Source organism: Anser anser, assembly GCF_964211835.1.
Source record: "Anser anser genome assembly, chromosome: 2".
In the NCBI taxonomy this organism is placed as follows: Eukaryota; Metazoa; Chordata; class Aves; order Anseriformes; family Anatidae; genus Anser; species Anser anser.
Genome location: NC_139721.1, coordinates 131014570 through 131038001, shown reverse-complemented (window position 1 = coordinate 131038001; position 23432 = coordinate 131014570). Strand labels below are relative to the sequence as shown.

The following is a 23432-nucleotide window of genomic DNA, read 5'->3' as shown; positions in this document are numbered from 1 at the left end:
TGAACCCTCCTGTAGTAATATCAGGAAGTACTGATGATGTTTCTATGAAATTTCTGTTTATTCAAAATTAAATTTGGCATTTAGTTTCAGCTGGGAAACTTAAAACAGCATTTTGTTTCGTGCTCTAAAAAAAAAAAAGAAAAAACACACCACCAACAAAAAATGCTAGCAAATTATCTACCTTAGGAAAAAAAAAAGCCAACCAAAAGTCGTAACAGCTTACCTGCAAATATGCATTTAAATCTTTTTTCCTCTTTTCCAAGAATTCTCTGTCCATATTGTTAAATGTCTTTTTGCCAGGAAGTTTCAGTATATTTGCCAGATTTTCAAACTAGAAAAAAAAAAAAAAAAGATTTTCGTTCTGTGTTCAAAGGAGGTTCTAATGACCATGTAACCTCAGAAATTATAGGGGTCATTATTTCATATCACCTGTTCTCATCTACCATATAATACCTGGCAAATAATTTCTGCATCAAGACTAGAACTCAGGCTCCCTGGAGATGCCAAAACGAAGGTAGGCTGTCAAGAATAAGTACATGCAAACTCTCAGGACAGTCAAGGGCAAAATTTAATTTCCAAACATACCAAGTGATATTGAGTTTTGAAATACAGACATATGCTAGTATAGTCTACAAGTTATTCATATGTCATCACACCCACTCAAAAACATTGGATTCAAGATTTATCGTTATTATTTGGGTGGAAGTTGGTACGGTTATGACTATACATCAAGATAACTTGTACATCTTCCTAAAAGATCTCTGGTGAGTCTTCATTGGAGCTTTTCAGTACTTAAAGGTGGCTTATAAAAAAGATGAAGAGCAACTTTTTGCTCAGGCAGATAACGATAGGACAAGGGGGAATGGTTTTAAACTAAAAGAGGGGAGATTTAGATTAGATGTTAGGAGGAAATTCTTCACTTAGAGGGTGGTGAGGCACTGAAACAGGTTGCCCAAAGAAACTGCAGATGCCCCATCCCTGGAGGTGTTCAAGGCCAGGCTGGACAAGGACCTGGGCAATCTGATCTAGGGGGTGGTGTCTCTGCCCATGGCAGGGGGGTTGGAACTAGGTGATCTTTAAGGTCCCTTCTAACTCAAGTCATTCTATGATTCTGTGAATTCAGTACTACAAAAAATAATAAAAAAAAAGCCCATACAGATACTACAAACAGAGACAACTTCAATTTAATTTTGGATTGAGTGCCTATTTCCCACCTCACCCCACAAAAAAAAATCCTTGTCCTTTCTATTAAATTTTATATAAAGATTTTAACATTTACCCACAAGATGTCAATAAAAGTATCTCAGACATGCACACAAGAAAGTTCACCACACTAGTGACATTCTTGTGTCTGCAAACTCGGTAAGAATTTCGATTTTACTTTCAAAACAGCGCAATATTGGTTGGGAGTTTCGGAGATGCTACAATGAAGCACAAAAATAAGATCAGGTAGCCCATACCTGTTTCACCAGGCCAGGGATTATTATTAATTTTAATTTAGTTTTGAAAAAAAAAAAAAAGAGAAATAAAAAATCTTAGGTTTTACTTTGTACTTCAGTGAATTACAAGCATCTTGCACATTTTTTTTTCTTTCATTTAAGGATAAGTTAAGAACATGAGTGTACAAGTATATCAAATAAAAGAAATGTCTGGCAGTACACTGAAATGCCAACATCTGTCCCTTCTGAAACCCACCAATCCTTAACATTTTGCTTAAAACCTAAATATGTATTTTCCAAACTGAGTTTTTATTTCTTAATCTCTGTGACAAATATAACAGATGAACTATGCCACTGTTCCAGGCCAATAGCACTTCCATACAAACATTTCACAGTAAATCTGAGCAAAGGGAAGAAAGAAAACAAGTTTATTTAGTACCATATCCTTTTATTAAAGCAATCTAATGCCTCAGCATCAGGAACTAAACAGGTGCACCTGTAAACTGCTTGGTACAAATGATTTATTACATTAATGACTTAAAAGTATACCTTAATGCAAAATAATATAGTGCTGGAACTCTGCATCTTAACTCACTTTGAGAAAGCCAATATCTATGCCATACCATCACACAGAAAAAACACCTTTTGAAGAAACCTTAAAGGATTTCTGTGAGACAAATTACCTGCTCAGTGATCCTCATGTGAAAGTCATGGAAGTCACTGTAACGCCGATACGTCTTCCATGTCTCTTCACTGTTTTGATTTCGCCGATGGACTGTGATAGCATACAGTGCGTATGTCTTGCCATGGTCATTACACACGCCTGCCACAGCATATGGGTCATAGTCAGCATAGACTAGTAGTTTAAAAACAAAAACAAAAAAAGGAACAAACAGAAAGAAGGAAGACGAGAGGACACAAACGTGAAGTAAAGAAATGTCTGGAATGACAGACTTGAGAGACTAAAATGGACATGCAAGCAGAAGAGTAAGCCATCCCTTTATTCAAAACACTGCATAAGTGATACCCTCCAGAAACTTAAGTTTAATTTAGAGATATTAAGCAGCCTTAAAGATTAGAACTTGTCTATCACATGCAAAACATGAAGGGAAAAAAAAAAAAAAAAGAACAGGAAAGGTTTCAACATTAAAGAACAGAGAACAGATCTTTTACAAATAATTTTACTCTAAAGAATTCAAGATACAGGTGAAAGACAACCATGAAACCAAAAGAAATTCCAGTCTGCAAAGTATTCTCTAATTATATTTTTAAAAGTCTGCAAATACAAAAAAAAAGTACTAACACTGTAAGCATTGTAAGCATTCAGTTCTGTTATTAACATCAGCAGTTATTGGCTACAAGATAGAAAATAACCTCCCCACACTATTTCTCAGTCAACAGGAACTATATACACACAAACATACGCAAATGCATGCCTTCTGCATGTGTGTACATACATGTACTGTGTATGTGTACACATGCACACTCAGTTTGATTTCTCCATAAAATAAATCAAAAGAGACACTTATCTGAAATAGAAACAAACATCTTTTTTTTCCTCATCGAGTATTTAAATTCTCTCCCACATTCCTCCCATCCCCATACAGAATGTTTCAAAAACTTCCGTTTAAACTACAGACTAACCTAAAACCAACACTGCATACACTGCACACATTTAAATTAATGTGCCGTAACTCTAATTATTGAGCCAACAGCCAGTAGCTCGTTGAAAATACTTCTTGATTAAGTTCTGTGAATTTCTTAATGCACTTGTGCTTCATAAAACACACTTTTCTGCCAAATCATCAACTCTAATCTCTTGACTTCTCTGAAGAGCAAGGCTGATGCCTAAGCAGACAGTGAGCATCCCTAGGATAGGGGCAGCTGCTGACAACGCAATTACACATTAATAAAATGCACACTAGGAACGTAGCATCATCAGCCTTTTCTTTGGTATCTGCCCTCTAGAAGAATGATGAGTGCTGAAACCCAAGAGAAAAGAGACAAGAAGCCACGGCCCCACAAGCACTAAGCAAACCTTATCCTCTAAACTTACACTGACCACTCTGCCATGCAGCCACCGTACAGGGACACGGCAAGGCCAGGAGTGGTAGAAAAAGAAAGCAGCAGCTCTGATTGCCCCTTATATTGTTTCTTCTAAACCAGCACTTATTTTACAACACAAAGCAAATCAGTTCCTCAAAAATTAAGGAGATCTCATGTACTATCAACAAGCACAGTGAAAGGTAATGAACAGCATATGAATGCTGCCTGTAAGTCCTGCTGTCCAGAAGGCAAGGACTTATATTTCTTGCTCAAATACAAAGTGAAGAGAAAGGAGACATCCACTTTAATCCTATATTACAGTATGAATCTGTACGAATCCCTCAGTTCAACTGGAGTATTATGGATTGACAGTCAGGCTGATAGTTATCAATATGTGCTGCTAGCAGATAATAAATTTAAAACAATTTCTGTGGGTTTAGGTTCCCTTTTTTTTCCCCTTAAAGAGATCAAAACAATGAAACTTCTAAGTTTAATTCAGAAAACAAGTAATAACTGTAATTTTAATTAAAAAAGCAAAATTGTGATTCTTAACTTCTAAAATAATTTTTCCCCTTCTCTGACGGCTGACTACAATACGTGGATTGCACCACGTTCTCACACTGGGTTTGGGTAATAAGAGTTTAATTAAAATGTCAACGAGTTGAATTCACAGGTTATGTCCACTATATAAATGCAGAGTTTTAAGAGTCTATTGCATAATAAACTCCACAAAACAACTATTTGAAGACCCACTGACAAATTAATTTCCTAGTGGAATCTTGTCGAACTGGAATATTTGTAAATAATACCCAACGTTTATTATTTGCTCTCATGTAATACATTTTTTAACTTAATTCTAAACAAAAGTTTGTTAAAAACAACCAAAAGTGCCACCACTGTAAAAACTGAAGTCACAACCTTAAATTAAGCTAAGTCACTCACAAATCATAGAGAATTATGGGGTGACATAGCAAGAGAAGTAAACAGTCAAGAATTCAAATCATGTGACTAGAAAAAGAGTCCACTTTTAGAATTTGTTCTTTAAATAACTGTCAAAATAAATACTACTCAGTATTAAATTTAACATTTATTCACAGACAGGAAAAATAATAACGCTATAAACAGTAAGAATTAAATCACATTTTAAGTATGGATATACCATCTATGAGCTACTGCACTAATTCTGTATGGAGTTCCATTACAAGGACTTAATGGGAAATATGAATTCAAATGTTTATGATGTTAAAAAAAAAAAGTTTCAGATTTCAAGGGCCTGCAATACCAAAAAACTCAAAATAAATGTTGAAAAAAAAGCAGCCATTGTAATGGATTAACTTACCAGTATCTGAGATGTATGCATGGAGTTGAACTGTCTCATCCGAAGGGACATTTGAAAGGTCATCTAAGGACTGCATGGTGGGGGAAGACAGGGAAGAAGGAAGAAATGGGCAAGAGAGAATAAGATCATGGACACATCTCATTTGAGAGAGGTTTTTCTGATTACTTTAATTAATTTTCAAACTTTCAGTTCAGCATACACTAATAGCTTAATGCACTGTAATAATGAAACTAAGTTTTTATTACCTGGTTACCAAAGCCTTTTTTTTTTCCCACAGCCACTAGGGCCCTTCATTTCCCTCCCTACACAGTTTCACATAGTCTGAGGACCACTCTAATATATTTACTACTTTCATTTGATATCTCAGTTTTAATAGAAGTACAGACACAAACAGTCTTTCACTGAACATTTAACAAAAAAAAAATGCAAAAAGAACAGCTACTGGGATGCAAATATTGTATAACAGATCTTTTGGTTATATCTTTATACTGTTCTGTTTCTTTCAACTGACTTGAAATTACACAAAAGCTACAGTGCAGTAAAAGTCCAAAAAATTCTCCACTCTACATAAAAAACAGCAGTTTCCTCAGAAATATTTTTCCATGTGACAAATAAACAGGCACACCCTTAGGTTAACATCTGTCTCCATGTTCTGCAATTATTTCAGATTATTTGTGTGCCCACGAGGCCAAGAAGGCCAATGTCATCCTGGCCTGCATCAGAAATAGTATGGCCAGAAGGACCAGGGAAATGCTGTCCCTCTGTACTCAGCACTGGTGAGACTACACGTTGAAGATTGCGTTCAGTTTTAGGCCTCTCACTACAAGAAAGATATTGAGTTGCTCAAGCATGCGCAGAGAAGAGCAACAAACCTTGTGAAGGGACTAGAAAACAAGACTTATGAAGAGCAGCTGAGGGCACTGGAGTTGTTTAGTCTTGAGAAAAGGAGGCTGAGGCCTCATCACTCTCTACAACTGCCTGAAAGGAGATTGCAATGAGGACAATGTCTTTTCTCAGAAGAAAAATGAAAGGACACAAGGAAACTGTCTCAACTTGCAATAAAGGAGGTTTCAATTGGATATTGGGAAGAATTTCTTCACTGAGAGTGTGGCCAAGTACTGGAAATGGGCAGCCCAGGGAAGTGGTGGAGTACCCATCCCTGGAGGTATTTAAGAGACGTGTGGACATTGCACTAAGGGACATGGTTTAGTGATGAGACTCAGTAGGTCAGGTTGACAGTTGGACGTGATGATCTCAAAGGTTTTCCCAACCTAGATAATTCTATGATTCTATAAGATAGAGGAGTTATTACAGAAGATAAGTAAGAGTCAACTGCCCTAATACTTTGCTTGCTATGAAATATTGATGTTAAATTATTTTTTTTGTTTTGTTTTTAAAGCATCATTGGTTATTGTTTTCCTGCCTCCCTACATTACCAACCTGACTTTTTTTCCTGAAAACTGCAAGGGTTCAAGCTAATGGATATTAATGACCTCCAGAAGTTCAACCCAGACATTTCTGCTGCCATTCAGGGTCTTGGGTATAATACCTGTGTAACTGCTTCTATTTGTTCAATGCACAAAGAATAAGTAAAATTCACATTATGGATCCACTTAGATGAAATCTGCAAGAGCAAATATTCTACAATTATTTTATACCACAAGGTGCCCTACTAGTCTAGTTTAGTAGATGAATGTGTCAAATTAAACGCAGAAATTAAGATGATACTTTTAAACTTTTTCCTCAAAACAGCCTCTTTCAAATGCATTCCTAAATGAAGGTCCAGGAGATAAATTTTAAAATGGAAACTTTAGCAAAGACTCAACTTCTGTGGCAAAGCATTATACAGAAATAATTACTGCAAATAATTGAAATGGTTGAGACTTTTTTTGAGATAAAGCAATGGACAGTTTGCATTTAGTGTGCCCCAGTATCTTTGACATGAGGTACGTTCGCAGGAACAATTTAATTAAAATGCACATATATTAAATGCACACAAGTTAATTAAAATGCAAAAATATCACACCACAACCTAATCTTTCTTAATGCACTGTCATTAGGTGAAAGTACAGAAATTCCCTGACCTTTAAAGTAACCTTTCCAAGTTCTATTTTTCTTCATGTAACTAACTAACACAAGGGAGCTATACTATTTGTACAGAAATTTACTTTTGATGTGGAATTCAGCCAGGAAAAACTAATCTATCAGTATTCAAACACCTGTAAAAGCACTGAAAACCCCAAACAGCCCTGAAGAATAAGGACTACAGAAAGGAAAAGTTCTTCTGCATAAACAGGGCTTTGTTAGACATTTCTGCTAGAATGTTTTTCACTCTTTATAAAAATAATAAATGTTGTATTAGGCAACTATACTTTTCAGAACAATAACAACAAAAATCAAGACTTGGAAGCATCGTATGCAAATACCTATTTATATTGCAACAGTACTTGATAGAGGCTTTAAGACTTTCTAGTTTAGTTTGGAAAAGCCAAGAAATTAAGCAGGCCATAAACGCTTGCCAGATGAGCTATAACAAAGAGAAATCCCTACCCATAATATAGCATTCTGATATGTCAGGCTAGTTTTAGAAAAAATACTTGAGACGTTTGAAAGATCTTTTTAAGAGAATAGTCCATTGAAAGAATCTCTTGTGAAATGTTATCAGCATTGTATGCAAATTTATAAAAATTTAAAAAACATAAGTTTTACTTGTGCATCAACAGGATTTTGTGTAAGTTCCATCTGCTGAATCTTCTCTTTATATTTCAAAAACGTAAACAAGATAAAAACAATAGAAAATATCCCAGCTTAAAAAAAACAAGCAACAAAAAACCCTACATGGAAACATGTTTAGATTGACAGTAAATGTATTCAAAACTGTATTACAAAATTAATTATATTCCTCTGCATGCTAAGCATGATCTAGCTAATGCACAGGAACTCTTAAAGAGCTACATAATCCTCCAAGAACGAATTAGAAGGGCCTATGAATTACATAAGGCAGGAAATTGCATGCAGACTGCAAGCCTTTCTAAAACTGTAAGACTTTGAAAAAATACTCTCACATGCACCATCAAGCCTTGTTTATCTTGTGGCTCAGTTAAGAAGAAACAAGTAAGAGGGAGGGAAGGAAATGCTTAAAAAATTGTTTAAAAAATTAATACCAAAATGCAAACTTGAAAATGGTCAGAATAGGAAACAAAGATTCATATTTTGAATGGCTAAAATCCAAATACTTGGATGTTTCCAAATCAAGTCTTAATTCAAAAAAATATTTAAAATGCAATGAAATGCCTTGTTTTACAGTCTATTGGAATTTAATCCTTTGAGATTTCAGTATCAAAGGATTTGTTTTCACCTATTGTTACCCAACTCTGAAATTCATGTCTATTTAAAAAAAAGAATAAGTATAAGGAAGTATGTTTTTCTTAAGTTTACTATAGTCTACTAATACATTCTTTCTGTGAGAAACTATGTAAGCAATTCATTAAATTCAGGGAAAAGTACAAAAAGGACAGTTTTATCTTATAGGTTAATTGATCCCTTATGTGTCTTTCAATTTGATTCAAGAGCAAGGCAGACTTTTTCAGAAGATAAATTGCAACGAAGTAAACCCCCTAACAATAACATAATTTAAACTATTTATAACACTTTCTCTACTGTTGGGAAGAGGGAAAAAAAAGTACGTACCAGATTTATGCTGCCAGTAGGAGACCCGTTAAAGGATTCTAGAAGCAGCGAGGAAGGGGAGAAAAAAAGAAAAAACAGGTCAGAAAATTTTCTCCAATACAGGGCCCATATAGACGAAATAAAAATGTGAAGCCAAAACCTTATGGAAAATTAGACAAGTGATACTGCACAACAGTTGCACCTGACATATAAATACTTTCAGTTCCCCAAAATGACATCTAAATGAAGATGTATGGAAGTTTATACAACTATAGATATGAAATAAACACTCCAGAGAACATTTCTTTTTTACTTTAAGCTTGTATCACCACATGAAATTGCTTCACTAAGGAGTCAGTGTAATAGTTGAACATTTTCCATCAGACTGATGTTTCAGTTAATGAAAAGAACTATTTTAGTTCCTGACTTCTTTGGGACCACACTACACTCAAATACCCTCCACCTCCACTAAAAACAAGTCTGGAGTGACAAAATGGTTCCTAGTTTTGTCAGAAATCAGATTTTAAAAATAGTTATAATTCATGCTGAATATTAAAATGTTCTTTTATTAAACTGATTTTTAAAATAGAAAAAAAAAAAAACAAAAAACCTGTAGTCCAATTCAATATGCACTGTAACCTGGTTGCTCTTTGACCCAGAAGTGTTCATAAGAAAAAGCACAAAGACTTGAGAGTGCTCAAGGAAACAGAATAAAAAAGGTCAAGAGTTAAGCTAACTGTAGCAACAAGTTATACAAAACCAATTTAATTAACATAAGACCGCTAATAATTTGCTCAAAAAGGATGCATTCTATGCCTTGTCCACTATGTCTAACAAAACCAGACAGCATACTAATTCAAAATACACAGCAACTTTTGAGAAAATGTGGTAGACTGAGGAGAAAAACTCTTCTTCTCCCCTTCCAGGATAACATGGATAGGAAGGACAAGCCATGTTGACATTCTCAAAGTGAAATAAAGCTAGTATTTCTATCATTCTCACCCTACCAGGACAAAAATAGTTAAAGATAGTGGTTTGTGTTGTCAGTGGTGCTCTTAAGAATACTAGCAAGCAACCAAATGCTGGTAAATGATGCTAGCAGTAAATTCCAAAATACCACCAGGCAGCCTGTATGTTTTTTTTTTTTTTTCTTTTTTAATTCCTTTCATCACGAAGTTTGCCTAATCTAAAAAAAAAAAAAAAATCAAAATGCCCATGCTCTCTGATGGACAGATGCAGGTGCTTTCATCCCTACTCACTCTAAGAGTGAATTAGTTTTTTATTCAATTATTCAATTTACACAGCTTCTTGTTTCTAGTGGCAGGACTGCATCTAATATATTAACTACTTCATTAAATTACGCATTCAAGGGTATTAATTTGTGAATAACCTGACCTGTATCTGATCCAAGATAGATTTTGTCAGAGTTCTCTGGGATTTGTTAAAGAACTTAGAAGACCAAGAAAAACCCCAACATTACAGGAAGAAATCAAACATTATGGAACAAAACTAACATATGAAAATTAATAGTTATATTCACAAAAGTTGGTTAAAATAACTATAGAGACTAAAACCACTAAACAAAAAAAAAGGCAAAAGAACAAGTAGATAAGAACAATTTGGGAACAAATAAAGCAGGCTGTAGAAGTGTTATTAGATATTTTGTATATTAATGTAGGTTTTGCAGAGACACTGGAGGGAGTTCCATCAACAGGACTGTTTCAAAACTTAAAGAATATGGTGTAGTAAATACACATTATATTGAAAGTAACTTAAGTGAGAAGAACAAAGCTGATCTTTACAGTTCTAATTTAGATTCTTCAGGTGTTAACAAAATGTATCGCTAGAGGGTAGTAAAGATCACAATCCTCCTTCCATCTTCCAAATTTTTCTTAAGAATAACTAAGTTCATATAAAACTGTGCTTTAAAGAGGAAAAAAATATTTTATTTATAAAGGGTTCTGCGTTACAATTACTCTTGATCCACGATTTTACTTTAAAGTAGTAAAAAAGAAGGAAAGCTCTTATAATAAAAAATTTCAGAGGAGTTGATAAAAAACATGGAGAAAAACGTATAAAATGAAACTTCCAGAAGTGAAGGCTCCTTAGTAGCACGTAAGACCGGGGGGGGGGGGCAACTACACATCTTGAAGTTGAAGTTTCAAGCTCAATTCTTCACAACAACAAGAAGACTTCACAGACTTTCAGTTTTCCAGAAAGCTTTAAAAATCCACATCTCCTATGTACTTCTTATTTCTATTTCCAGGTGAAGAATATAGTTACATATTAAAACAACCCAGTAAAAGTTGAAGTACCTCAGTATTTTGGAGAAAAAAAATTGCAAGTGAAAGAGTTGAACACTTATTTTAGTGACACAATTGTGACTAAGACTTGGAAAAAAAATTGACACAAAGCTAATAAAGTTACTACAGAAAAATTTGTTTAACTTCCAGAACAATTTACATAAAAACACAAACAAAAAAACACTAATTTAAAATCCTATACAAACCTTTTGATTTATCAAAAACAGTGTGGACAATGTTCTTCATTTCATTTTAAAGGAGAAAAAAGAATATGCCCAGAAAATCTCCCTTACAGGTAGAGAGCTCACCTCCTTCACCATCATCTGATCCTCTGAAACTAGGATCCTTCAGCATATCCAGCTCAGCTAACATGCGCACATACAATACGTTCTGTTTGAACGAAGGGTAGAATCTTTCATCCCGCAGCATCAATTCATAAACCTTATTGAAATAAAAATAAGGTTAGAAATATATATATGTACTTTATTTTTTTTTTAATTAGACAAGCTTTCATCAATAATACAGAAGAGGAAGGAAGACACCACATATTACTTTCCTGAAGATTTCCAGTTCAGCCAATACTGTATAATTGTACATCACAAAGATTTAATCACATCATCTCAAGAATTTATCTGTGTAGCTTGAAGAGTAACATACTGCTTTCCTGCTATATTGACATATTCTTTTTTTCAGTGTCATCATATCCAATCCCCCAACTACCTACCCAACCAGTTACAAAAACAAGCTTTATCATGAAGGTAACTAGCAGTTTAAGTACATATGAATTTTAAAAGGAGAAATAGATAGGACATGGTATCTTAATCCCCTACAAAATTGTCTTAAGTGACTATGTTCTTCACTCATTGTTTTTTAAGCAGTACTTTGCAGCAATCAATGTATATATATACACATATACAGACATATTTATGCGTAGTAGGAACAAATTTGTACAAGTACAATCACCTGGTAAGAATGCAAAAAAAATCATGCAGGTCTGAGGATGTCGATTTTGTGATACATGAAAATTTTATGTTCTCTTCAGCAGATATCACATGCAAGGCCCTTATAATAATCTACTTTGAGCAATGCAGTTTTTACAACATGTTTTCATTATTATTAAATGAAGTACAACAAAGTGATTCTAAGTTCTACAGCTCATTTCATTAATTTTTAACAGAAATGAGTACATGAAGTTAATGACCTAAAAATCATAAAAACCTCTTAGACTGGATATGTAATTTACTGAAAGAACATCAATCATTCACTTTTTAATATCTATATACATTAGACTTGAGTGATAATTCAGTGAAGGTATTGATAAGATTTTATCTTCAATACTTGCTGCTTTTGAGTGCTACACTGTGTAGGCTGGCAGAAACAGAGCAGTCAAATTTCTTAAAAGAAATAAAACCAAATACAGTAATATGTTTATACCTCCTTTGAAAAAGAAAGCTTTATCAAAGCAGACCAAAATTGTACCACTTAGCTGTTATTCTGCATAGGCACATTTTCTTAGATTGGTGCATAAACACAAATCATCCCATAATTTTTAACCTACCCATTACTTTGAAAACCACGGACTACATATGGCCAAGCAAAAGATGACAATTTAGAATATGATTTTATAGAATATGAAAGTGGTAAAACAGGTTTTAGTTTTCTGATCGAGTTTCTTGCTCCTCTTGAATGGCTGTAGTGAAGTTTAACACACTATAGCCTTAAAAACTCCTATGAAATACAGGATGAATAGAGTATACCTTTCTTTGAATGTCATCAAAGATTTCAGGTGTTGGATCCTCATGGTTCAGTGTTTCTGCCAGTTTTGCTACTAAGTTGTCATCAATATTAACTCTCGGAGATGCCTGTCAAGAGATCTAAATCAACTTTCACATAATGAAAATAAGCATTTTTTTCCCCACAAACAAAATCCAATACAATTCTGCAATTCTCTAAGCAAAATGCATTTCTGCTTGATGAGTATATTCAGGTCATGAACTGTCTAGAACGCAAAACAGGAGTTAGAAGAAAAAAAAGACAAAATTTGGATTGTGTATTAAAACTCAGAACTTTCAGAATACTAAGAAACACTTCAAAAAACAATTTATGCACATCCCAACTGTGCATCCTAATTGTTCAAGGCAATATCCCAACTAGATTTACTCAGACTTAAACACAAGTTTTATTTATTCATGAACAGAAAGATCCAGATTCAGAAATGAAGAACAACACAGTTAAAGAAAAAAAAAAAAAGGTAAATGGATGGAGTTCTAAAGTGTCTAAGGAAAGACTAACAGCTTGCCAGTTCTACTAATTCCTGCAGACTACTAGGAACTGTAATCAAAGTAGCTTCTTATACAGACTGTATTACAGCTACCAGAAGAGACAACGTATTAGCATCCAGCAGATTCTCAGTCATCCTTTGATATGACACATTTCAAACTAGTGACCATTAAGCATTCTTTTAGATTGGTCCAAGCTCACATACTTTCCCATTTTCTGCAACAGACACAGAAGCCAGCACTGAACCAGACCCAACATAGCTAGCTGCTCAGCTGATCTATGTAGCCCAGCTGAGAGGCTGAGTTTGTTGGCTTTAGAATAAACTCCGGGATTAGGCGGCTTCTGACTTTGAACTGGTGTGTGTTCAGTCAGCTCACAAAAACAGTAGAGCAAGTTCTGGACAGTCCCATAGAAGACCCTGTTGATATGCTATTGAGGTGAAAAACCAAAGTGAAAGAAATTATGAAGAAAGAGAAACATTACAACAGATTTGAGGGATAATTTGCTGAGGGAAGCTTCTAAAATGAGCTGACTGGTGATTTTTATGCATACACAAATTCAGAAAAAGACGCTTTGTTCATAGAAGTTGACAAGTGTTTTCTTTTACTGAACACTTCAATGTTACAATACTATTGGGAACATTAAAGCTTTGCCTATCAAAAGATATTTGTGATACTTGTGATATTTGTGCAACATATACAGGTATTTGCAGAGGCACAAGAATTTATTTTGTTTCAAAGCCCAACCTGAATCTGTGTTTGTACACATACTATTTTTTTTTCTTTCTTTCTTTCTCTTATTTATTTTTTAATTCTTCTTAATCTGGGGAGAATGGGGGCAGCAGGGTGAGAGAGAGGGCAGGGTAAAAGGATGGGAAGGGAGAGAGGACAGCATACACTCTAAGAATTTATCTTCTATTCTGTCTTCACGTTTTCTTTTTTCCTCTATATTGTCCCTCAAAAGCAGACTTTCTAGAACACATTGCATTTATAAGAGAGTCAAAAAAAAAAAAATCAAGACATTGACCGCTTGACATAAGAAAAGAGAAGATATGCAGGTAATACCTTAAGTTTTAGTTTGTAAACAAATTGTACTATATCAAATCCATTTCACATTAATGTAGCCAGACAACTATTCATACAAAAAGTTTCAAACAATTCAGAAATACATTATTCCTACCTTTTCTGATAAATATTGCTCATAAACTCCAACCGCAGCTGCTCTTAATAGACCCTTGGTTTGATTAGTTTGATGCTTTCCATCTTTTTGCCGGCTTTGAAGTACCTCCAGCTGCTGCTGTGCCGTAACCCTGTATCCTTCCACCGTCATCCAGAAAAACAGATGTGCTTGGCCACCAGTCTGCTGCATGTAATCTACACGAACACAAAATAGGCAACATACAGGCATAGTTATAATTTCACACCTTAAAAGGAAGAATTCTCTAAGATGTGAACAAAATACTGGACTCCAGGATCTGGTTATACATCTAGAATAGTTGTCATCTGGAGTGAAAAAAACAGAAAGTACTATATGGATGATATTGGTGATAATAATTAAAAAAAATGGGAACAAAGTCTAGAACTAGGCAACTAATCTTAAAATGCACACGTAAAAACCGAATCAATCATTATCATGTGGATATAACAGGCTTGTGCAGCATGACAGGAGTTGAGAAGAAATTCAAACAGGAATTCTAATCAATCACATACATCTACTACATTAAAAGGACTATCAGCAACAACAAAAAAAAACCTGACACTCTCAGCAATGACCATCAGCAGCATTATTCATTTACAGAAGAGCATCAAGCACTAAAGCACTACAAAATATTAAATACGAATTACACAACCTTTAAGCCATCAATTTCTTTTGTATATGGTTAAAAAAGTACATTGATTACAAGGCTGCTGAAGGTTCTCCAAGAACTTAAAACACAGCAGTAATCGAACTTCAGTCTAGTCATTCGTTCCATTAGTTTCACTGAGGCCAGAGAAAGGCAAGCAATAGCGATTAAGACTCAGACTCATTCCAATTATGAAACTGTGCAATTCTTGCAGTGATTCTTTTCTAAACAGAACAAACTTCTTCACTAACAGACCAAGAGCGATTGCAAGATCAGTCTTAAGGAAATATCAGTATTGAAATAAACTTAATCCAAGTATTCAGAAGCACTGAGTATGGTGCTCTGAATTATAGAACCATTTGCAAAAAAGGTTTTGTGTTCCCTCTGGCTTACATATATTTAGCTTTCAATAGATACTTATTATTTAAGTACAAGTATACAAACCTGTGAGTTAGGATGGTCTTTCTAAATTGAAAGATCAGAAAAAAATTAATACTTACCCATAAAAAATTGTAGTGCAACATTGTCTACCAGAATATGGTCCAGAGGGACTGTGCAAAGTTTTCCAAAGTTTGCTGCCAGTTTCACAGTATCTATTTCCTGTAAAACACAGTTCAGTGTGTTCATTTTTTTTTAAATTAGCTTACCATAAATCAGACATAATAAAAAACTTATCTATGTTATAGACAATAAAGCAGCCTCTCAAAGCTTAGTTATTTTTACCGTCACTAATAAGAAGGTCATCTTCTCATAACTATTCTACTTCTCATAACTAAAACATGAGAGATTGCTGCTATATGAAGGGCTGGTTTTTAACACATTAATGTAACATTCATGTAATGCTATACAAGTCAAATTAACCCCAAATATCTCCATACCGGTTACGGTAGAACGTAAATGAATTGATATTAATTAATATCAGAATTTGATGGGGTGAAGGTCACCACAACTTAAACTCATCTCTGTCCAACTTTCTTTTGCTAATTTGACATTTCTTGGTATTATAGTAGCATTTCAGGGTCCAGCCATAAAATATTTTAAACATTTTAACAGTCAATATGCACAAGATTATGTTATCACAGAGCCACACTGAGGTCCAACTAAGAGAGTCAAGAAACTAGGCAAAGTCAAACATACTGACTCTGTAATAAATATAAAACAAAACAAACAAGTAAGCAGAACAAGATTAGGTTCTCAAATTTAACATCCAATCTGCCTTAGGCTTTTTGTAAGCTAAAGTCTGACAAAATACAATACGTAGACTCCATAAGGCACCACAGAATAATCACCAAGTGGTACCTTTATCAACAAGTTAAGATAACTTTGGCAAAGACTAAGCTTGAGACACAAGAGGTATGCACTGAAGCAGCAAAAAAGAACTAAATATAGGTGTAGAAATACAAAGATTTGTCATCTACACACCATTTCAATTCAACTCTTATACTGAATATATGGGAATAGTTTAAGATGTACTGGCATATCTAAACTACTAAAGCCAGAATCTAAAGCTCCCTAAACATGTGAACCTTTAGAAAATGTCTCCATATTAAAACTGTAAATAAAAAAAAAGTGAGTTTTACAATGTATGCCTGTAATTGCATGCTTCAAGCCATGTTTCAAAAAGCAGGAATCCAAAAGCAAAAAGCCAGACAGAACTGGTAAGTCATCTGTAACATCTCTCTTTCAGAACCAAAAATCATTCTAAAATACTTACTTTTCCTGACTGCAACCTCTGAATTCTTGAATCACATACTTTAATAACATATAATAAACTGTTTATTTGATTTTTTATAGTGTTGATATCTGAAAGAAAGAAAAAAAAAGTAATGCAGATGAGTACACAAACTGTTGTCCTGAAATACTTAAAATACTTTCATAAAATACTTAAAATTCAGGTTGGATGGGGCTTCGAGCAACCTGATCTAGTGGAAGGTGACCATAGCAGGGGGGCTGGAACTAGACAATACTTAAGGGTCCCTTCCAACCCAAACCATTCTGTGGTTCTATGATCCTACTTTAAAAAAAAAAAAAATCATACAGAGCAATGACATCACATACAAAACACATCAGCTTTGCAGAGAAGGTTTTTCAGTTTAACTACTTTACCAATAGAAATGAACAAGAATTCTTCTCTTTCCATTTTCAGATTAACTGTTAAGTAACTGCCCATTAATAACCAAAGCATTACTGAAATTTAGAACCATCTGTCAGGTAAGTTTCAATTCAGCAGAAGTATACATATATAACTAATTAGGCTACATTAAAAAGAGACGAGAAAAGAAAAACCAAAAACAAATGAAAAAAACAGGTACTAGCTAAGCCCTACAGAAATAAAATACAGATGGTAAGAGACCTGTTTTTAAACATAGCATCCAAGGTCTACCACTTTTATATACATACACAAATATATAAAACAATTTAACAACGAACTATTTTATACTATATTTTATCAGTTTGCATTTTCTGAAATTTTGGAATATTCCTCAGGGTTCATGCTGGTAAACACACTCAATATTTTGTTAAATAATACAGTACTAACCATCTCCCGCTGTATCTAGAGATCGAAGATATTGCAGTTCTTCACTTGCTTTATCTTTCACTGCTTCCAACTCTCCTATATTATCACTTAATTTAATAATATTCATAAAGGCCTCATAGTTACAGTTGGAATCCCGAATCTGAAAAAAAAAGTGTGAATAATGTAAAACCAGTAAAAGCACAACATTATCATTATAAATTATTTCAATGCAACACTGCAAAGTGGAATTTTGAAGACATTTTGATGCTTCTAAATCTTCCTTTGGTGCTAATATTTTATGTATTTCAAAATTAGATAAACTCTGAGAGAAGCACAATTTTTTCAGAAGTTCAAATGATAAATGAGACTGGACATCTGTAAGCTATCTACATATTTATACCCTCTACTTCTGTGGGTTCATGGTATCATTCCGTCTCACAGAGCAGCCCTGCCTTGCAAACACAACCAACCTGCCTCTAAGCAAGAGTCAGCACCACCAGATGACTCCTTCCTGCACTATATAATATGATACCAAACCTCACATGCCCTTCATTCCATTGCTCTTCTGTAACCAGTTTTAGGATACAATCACCTAGGCACCTGACTGCTTTTTCCCAATACACAGAAAAAAGTTATCAAAATATTTTTAAAAAAATTCAGTTTGAAGTTATCTCTGACAGACATCTAAGTCCTGCTCAAAGCAAGATTCAATTCAGAGCCTTCCCATCAAATAGTGTAAAAGCTTGAATGTAACCTGGTTCACTTTTTTCCATGTCTCACAGGAAAACTGCTTTTTAAAATTGATGGACGAGGAAAAAATATAAAAAGGAATTGAAAAAAAAAAGAAGAATTAAATAAAGGTTGTCAAATACACAATAAAAATGTTGGTAAGGTAGGGATAAATTAGAAGGAACAGGGCAAAAGAATCATGCTTGGTAGAATAAATGGACCAAGGAAAAAGAAACATGCATACAGTCAAAATCTGTTTCACTCCTCTTGTTTTCAAGAAGTACAGCAAAGCCACCTGGAAAGCGTCATTGTACTTAAAGATCTGCCCCAAACCCATTAACCTTCTTCTGCTATTTCCCAACTCCCATAAAAACAAGTAGGCAGAAATTGACCAGACCACTGAAAATGTTTCAACTTTGCCAAGGGCCCCTCTAACTATACATGTTCCCCATGTAAGGGTTTCTTAAGATACAGAATTACAAAAGCAACTAAAACATTCTACAATGTAACCACAACCTAGTGAAATAAAAATTAGGAAATGTCTGAACTAATATCCCCTCGGAAACCCTAATTTTGATACCTTTGTAAATATTATTAAGCTATTTCAATGCATACTATTATATCCAGGATTGCAGTCCTAGTATTGGCATAAGATGAACCTAGTCTGCTCCAGGGACTCACAGGAATTTGTGCAAGTGCAGGAAGCCTGCTGTACTGTTCACATCATTGGAAACTGTGTTATGAATGCAGCATGGGGATTTCAGGAAGGCCAGCAGCTTTACAGCATGCACACACAGGTGCAGAATGCTGAGGTCTAATGCTGCCTTTAGTATCTAAAGGGGGACGGGGGAAATCACATCACCCATCTTTTATAAATGCTCATTTTGGTATGGAAATGCAGCACCTTGTCTGCACTGCCAAAATGCATTGACATGAGCTGCACAGAGAAAAGAGAATGTAATGCAGATATCTTTGGTCTAAGTTAATGGAAAAACTTCTAAGAAATGTTTTTTTTTTTTAAAGTAACAATATAAGTAATAGAACTTTAAAATTTTTTTTAAATGAATATAATGACAGAATTTTTATTTAACTTCTAATATTATAGTGAAGCTTTATGTTTTATATTAAGAGAAATAGTATCAGACTACGAATGGTACGCCTAGAAATGTGGTATTAAACATCTCATTCTCAAGAATATTTTTTTTATTTGTTTGAATCTGATTTTATGTCAAAAGTTCCTATACGAACTTCAGAATTTCAGTCATATCAACTCCTGACCTTGATTTTCTTCAATCATCTTCGTTCTGTAAGGCTTGTACTAATTTTTGAAAGTGTTTATTCTTCCTTATATTCCCTGAATATTTACTTCCCCATCTCAAAGAAATTATGAAAAGTAATATTTGGGCCATCATCATAACAGAAAAACTTTATAAAAGCTTCAGATTTCTATCTTTGGATGCAGTCAGGGGCAGTGCTCAGTAAATAAAGAAAGAGGCCAAGTTACAAAAAAAGAAGATGTGTAGGAGGAAAGGGGAAACAAAAATTGAAATGCTTGGTGCACATGTAATTTTTCCATTTCACATTCCTCTAGAAGAAACATGAAAACTTTTACAAAAAACGAAAGTGGCCAGACCAAAGTAAACTTTGTATATGTATACGTGAAGCAATTTCATACATAAGAATTTTTACTCTGAAATCCAAGGGTGTTTTCAGCACAGTCACTGAACGCACACATTAAGAGTAAGATATACAAATAAAAGTAGACAGAACTTGCAGAAAGTAAAAAAAAAAAATGATACTTGACTAATGACATAACAAGGGAAAATGAACTTTAAGCACAAGTTTTAACTTGCATTATCAGACAATAACATTAATTAAAATGTAAATGTTCTATTTACATTATTTTAATATATGCATTTTTTTTCTGCAGGTATATTTAGAGAGATGTCAAAGTAAAGGTTTTGTTTCTTCCCATTAGTTAAATTATTAAGAATTGCCATAAACATCTCTAGGAAACATCCTGAGACTCCTTAGTAGAAGCCAAAAACAAACATATATGCACAAAAAGCCACCTTACTACTTGTCATTCTAGAGGTCTCTTCAGCTTTAAAAAAAAGAAAACATGCACAAAGAAAAAAAAGTCAAGGAAAAAAAAACTTTCAAGGTTACCACCATACTTTCAGAACAGCTAAGTAATACAGACAACTTTTGCCAAAGAACAATACAGAGTACAGTTAATACAGATAAAGCATAAGTGCATGCACACGCACCACACCAACACACACACAGACACCAGCCGTAATTTCAGTACTTCTGCCAATATTGGTTAACTTTCCTACTCAATACCTACCTGCCATGATCACACGGAACAACGTAAGTAAAGGCTTATATAAAAATATTCTGGAAATACAAAGTCATGATAAATCTTACCATCCATATGACATACTGATTAATATAATCAGGATCACTGAGCTGGTTTATTAATGGAAGAAGAATCCCTCGGGAGAGGATTTCCTGAAAAAAAATATAATTACTTTAATGTATTTATTCATAAAATTACTAAGTGCGACAATCTAAAAATCACTGTATCGATGCTAAAGAAAAAGCATGTAATAACAATTATCATTTAATGGGAAGATAATAATACCTCAAGAAAAAAAATATCCATTTTAACATGCTTTTCTAGTGTTGCTAGAGCTACAGAAAACTTGGGAAACATTTCAGACAAACCATTCCCTGCTATTAAATACTTTTCAAAATTGTTCATTTAAAATAATCCAATGTTAAGTTAGAACAAATAAAAAATAAAGTAAAAAATGAGCAGCTTTAAAAATTCTTATGGCATTAAACCAAAGAATTAGGATGGCTGTATTTACCCTGACAAAGTATCGCATGATCTTGTTCTGGAAGTCTCCAGGAGGTAGCAATATATACAGTAAAACCTCACACAGATCCCTTAGGAATCCTAGGGAGGGAGAACAAAACAAAAAACAAACACGAACTTCTCAGCATAATTTTGCATTATATTGTTTTTCATCCTACCTGATAACATAAATACCAACTGATAAATCCTTAAAATAAAATTCAAACATACAGCTATATATGTTCTTATAGTCCAAGCATCATAGTTACACCTTTCAGACTGAATATAAGCAGCAGTGACATAAAATCCAACTGAGGCAGCTCTACAGTCATAAAGCCATGAAAAAAAGAGCCAAATTACAAGAACCAAACAAGGAATTCCAATATATTTTCCTTCATTAACGTATATAGATTGTTTTTCCGTCCTGCATATTTTGCCAATGAACTGATTTCCCCTGAAATGAAGATTATGGAGTGGTAAAATGGATGAGAGATCTAACCAAAAAAAAAAAAAAAAACATCTTCAAAGCCACCCTTCCCTGTCAGAAAACATTTTGAATGTATTATTTTCTAGTGAAAAGATGGATAGCTCCATATATACACACCTAAAATATTAATATGCACAAATCAGAAGAAATATATTGTAAATAATCATGCTTTGAAAGTCACATACTAAAGCTTCAGTATTTATTCATATTTGTAACTCGATAGCATTTTAATTCTGTCTGCTATACTAAAATAGCTTCAGAAGAATATTGAGAGACCTTCTTCATCTTTGGGAGAAGTGCAGACTAGGTCACGACAGACTTCTTTTTCCATTTCAACTTCAACCTCAAAGAATGTATCTACAAGTTCCTCAGCTTGGTCTACGCAAAAGAAAATAAAAACTTTTCTGTAAAGATCAGAAATTTGAGAGTAAACGATTAATTAAAAAAAGCCAAATATTTCACACATATAAGATGCTTGCCAACTTAAGACTCAAAGTAAAAATATATTTCCATCATTATGTTACCTTTCATCTGATCACCTTTCTCTGCTATTCTTTGCTGAGCTTTTCTGAAAACTCGAAGATGAGTGCCAAAGTCATCAACAAGTCGTGTAGTGAAATAAGGCTGCCAGTCTGTTTCCTTTGACCTATCAGAAAAGGGGAGCCATGAAAATTAATTAGTTTATCCTGAATACAAAAAGGAGTTATGAATTTCTACTTACTTCTCCCTGCCAAGAGCCAGAGTGATAGCAAACATGGAGAAGCAAAGAAATAAAAAAGCCTCCTGATCTCCTATTCACTGAAAACAAATCAAATATTGTAAAAAACCATTTTACAACTCACATCTACGCATTATTTATGTTTGAATTACCTTAAAGTTAACACTGATATCCAGTATAGTATTCTGATTCTCATCATTAGTTTAAAAAAAAAAGAAAAAAAACTCACACAAACTGTCTACAAGCATCTACAACCTAAATGTTCCCCAGGTCTTTTTCTCCCATAGTTTCTGTCATTTTAGAAGGCACATAAAATCATTTTCTTCCAAATTTGCAGGATATGCACAAGAAAACATACCTTTCATTTGAAACTACCAACAACCTAATATTATCAACAATTGATTCTATACCTTACATGAGAAGTAGTTGGCATGAATCTCTAAATCAACAATGTACAAAGTGTTGGAAAATAGTCACCGTTAATTTTCATAAAACCATTTAATTACTGGTCTAAGAAAGATGCAGATATACTGATGTGTTGTCCATGCCTTCCTAAGCGGAGCTGTCTCAAAAGGCAGTTAACCTGTTAATCATCGATAACCCAGATCCACAACCAGCACAACAAACAAATCACACAAAAACACTAGGTGGCAGCCTTGCAGCATTCTTCGGTAAGAGCAGCTACAAAAGAAAAAAGAAAAACCTACACTACTCGTTCTCTATAGAAATTCACAGGCTAGATGAAATTAAAGATTATGTAACTAATTTAAAACTGCTACAGCTATAACCAATTGCAGTCATTTTAAATGCACTATATCATTTTCTCTCAATAATAATAATAATAATAAATTGCTGCAGGTCAATGAAGATGATATGATTTGTACAGGAAGAAAAAACAATTGCACGGGAATGGTGGCTATTTTTGAAAAGCGGTAATGCTGAAGGAAAAAAAATAAATTAGTTATAACTTGACCTGCTTTGACACAAAACCAGTGCTTGATAATGCTCAAAGTTAACTTCATGAAATAGACAAAAACATTGTGATTGGACAGCCAAATCAATTTCAGTTAAGCACAGTATTGCTTCCCATATGGTATTATTCATTCAGCTTATCTTTTATGCTTTCCAAGTTTATGACATAATGGAAAACCTAGGAAACAGTCAGTAAGATTTTGTTATCATGTACATCTCCTAGCAT

The 23432-nt window shown here is 34.0% G+C and overlaps 1 protein-coding gene across 8 annotated transcripts in view; it reads right to left on the bottom strand.

Annotated features, from left to right (window-relative positions):
* SNX13 (sorting nexin 13) overlaps positions 1-23432 on the bottom strand; it is a 68889-nt gene that overhangs the window by 12359 nt on the left and 33098 nt on the right. For 6 of the 8 annotated variants that reach the window (XR_014579434.1, XM_083823561.1, XM_083823557.1 and 3 more), the window contains 14 exons: positions 22041-22162; positions 21793-21894; positions 21043-21131; positions 20597-20680; positions 17459-17597; positions 16634-16722; positions 15420-15519; positions 14256-14449; positions 12554-12658; positions 11105-11237; positions 8515-8552; positions 4825-4894; positions 2123-2295; positions 224-331 (listed from right to left, as the gene is read on the bottom strand). Coding sequence is in view for 6 of the 8 variants with exons in the window: in XM_083823561.1 (XP_083679687.1) it covers positions 224-331; positions 2123-2295; positions 4825-4894; positions 8515-8552; positions 11105-11237; positions 12554-12658; positions 14256-14449; positions 15420-15519; positions 16634-16722; positions 17459-17597; positions 20597-20680; positions 21043-21131; positions 21793-21894; positions 22041-22162 (1546 nt within the window). In the remaining 2 variants the exon portion in view is untranslated. The remainder of the gene's footprint in view (positions 1-223; positions 332-2122; positions 2296-4824; positions 4895-8514; positions 8553-11104; positions 11238-12553; positions 12659-14255; positions 14450-15419; positions 15520-16633; positions 16723-17458; positions 17598-20596; positions 20681-21042; positions 21132-21792; positions 21895-22040; positions 22163-23432) is intronic. The other 2 variants (XR_014579435.1, XM_083823558.1) reach the window with 1 other exon arrangement.